General features: G+C 60.7%; 1 protein-coding gene across 1 annotated transcript in view; it reads right to left on the reverse strand.

The window, feature by feature from the left end:
• The window catches only part of COL22A1 (collagen type XXII alpha 1 chain), a 189725-nt gene that overhangs the window by 110544 nt on the left and 78061 nt on the right, over positions 1-1120 (reverse strand). The window contains exons 23-24 of the mRNA XM_029923332.1: positions 944-1095; positions 733-771 (exon numbers count right to left, since the gene is read on the reverse strand). Of these exons, the coding sequence (XP_029779192.1) occupies positions 733-771; positions 944-1095 (191 nt within the window). The remainder of the gene's footprint in view (positions 1-732; positions 772-943; positions 1096-1120) is intronic.

The raw sequence follows: 1120 nt of genomic DNA on the forward strand, positions 1-1120 counted from the left end.
GACACCTGTCCCACTACAGTGCACCAGCAGGCATTCACAGCACAGCCACCTGCAGCGTCACCAATACACGTTTTCCGTGACGGTGTCACCTAAAAGCTCAAACACGGTAACCATCACACCTGGTCTGATGGGCTCATTGAAAAGTACGTGTGTTGGTGTGCGCACTCAGGGGAGGGCAGAGAGGCATGGGCACAGGAGAGAGTATCTGAAGGCATCCACGGTGTAGAGGGGGAGGTGACGGCCACTGAGGGTTTGGAGCACCCCGTCTGGAGTCAGTGTTGGTTCCTCAGTGAGCTCTGACCTCCGCTGAGCTCGGTGAGCTCCCCTCCTGCCCTTCGAGGGGCCTCGACCCCCACGACCCCTGCTCTGGGTCAGGGGCTGCTCTCCCCGTAGGCCACCAGCCGAGGCAGGAGATGCAAGGAAATGGGGAATCTGAAGTTGGGTGTCAGAGGACCTCTTGGCGGAAAAAGGACCAGGTTTCCTAAAATAGTAATGTTTTGAGTAGCACTTCTAGCTGCCAAAGTAACAACGTGTAAAATGTCATCCTGAGGGGAAGGGCCTTCCCTCGCACTGTGGCTTGGAGGAAAATCAGAGGAGCAAACAACTGTCAAGGATTGGAACCCAGAGCCAGGCAGCCAGGGTTAAAACCCTGCGCATCTCCATCACCGGGGGGGGGGCCGGAGGCCACCCCTCAGCCTTCCGGAGCCTTTGTCCCCTGGCCTGTCCCACTACCTGTCCTGGTTGGAACGGGCTGGGGGCGGAGGAGGCGGCCTGTAGGGAAGAGAGGACAGGGAGCCCCTTAGTGTCGGCCTTAGAAAGAAACGGCAGACTTGATGAATGCCAAGCCAGCGGACTGGGAAGGGAGGGAATGTGGGCGGAGATCTCCCAGAGAGAGGGAAGCAGGCAGCGGAGGTGGGAGGGACCCTCGGCGGGCTCAGCTGACCCTCTGGGTCTGGCTGCCTCTCGTCCACCATGCGTGTCCAGAGTGGCGGGACACCGGACACGGGCCGGAAGGTGAGGGCCGTCTCCCTCAAAAGGCATGTGTAGGACAGCCTGGTCCCATGGAGACGGCGGAACGCCAGCAGGACTGCGCCCCTGTGGAGGTGGGGGCCCCCAGCTG

The sequence above is a fragment of the Suricata suricatta genome, chromosome 15 (assembly GCF_006229205.1).
Source record: "Suricata suricatta isolate VVHF042 chromosome 15, meerkat_22Aug2017_6uvM2_HiC, whole genome shotgun sequence".
Classification (NCBI taxonomy): domain Eukaryota; kingdom Metazoa; phylum Chordata; class Mammalia; order Carnivora; family Herpestidae; genus Suricata; species Suricata suricatta.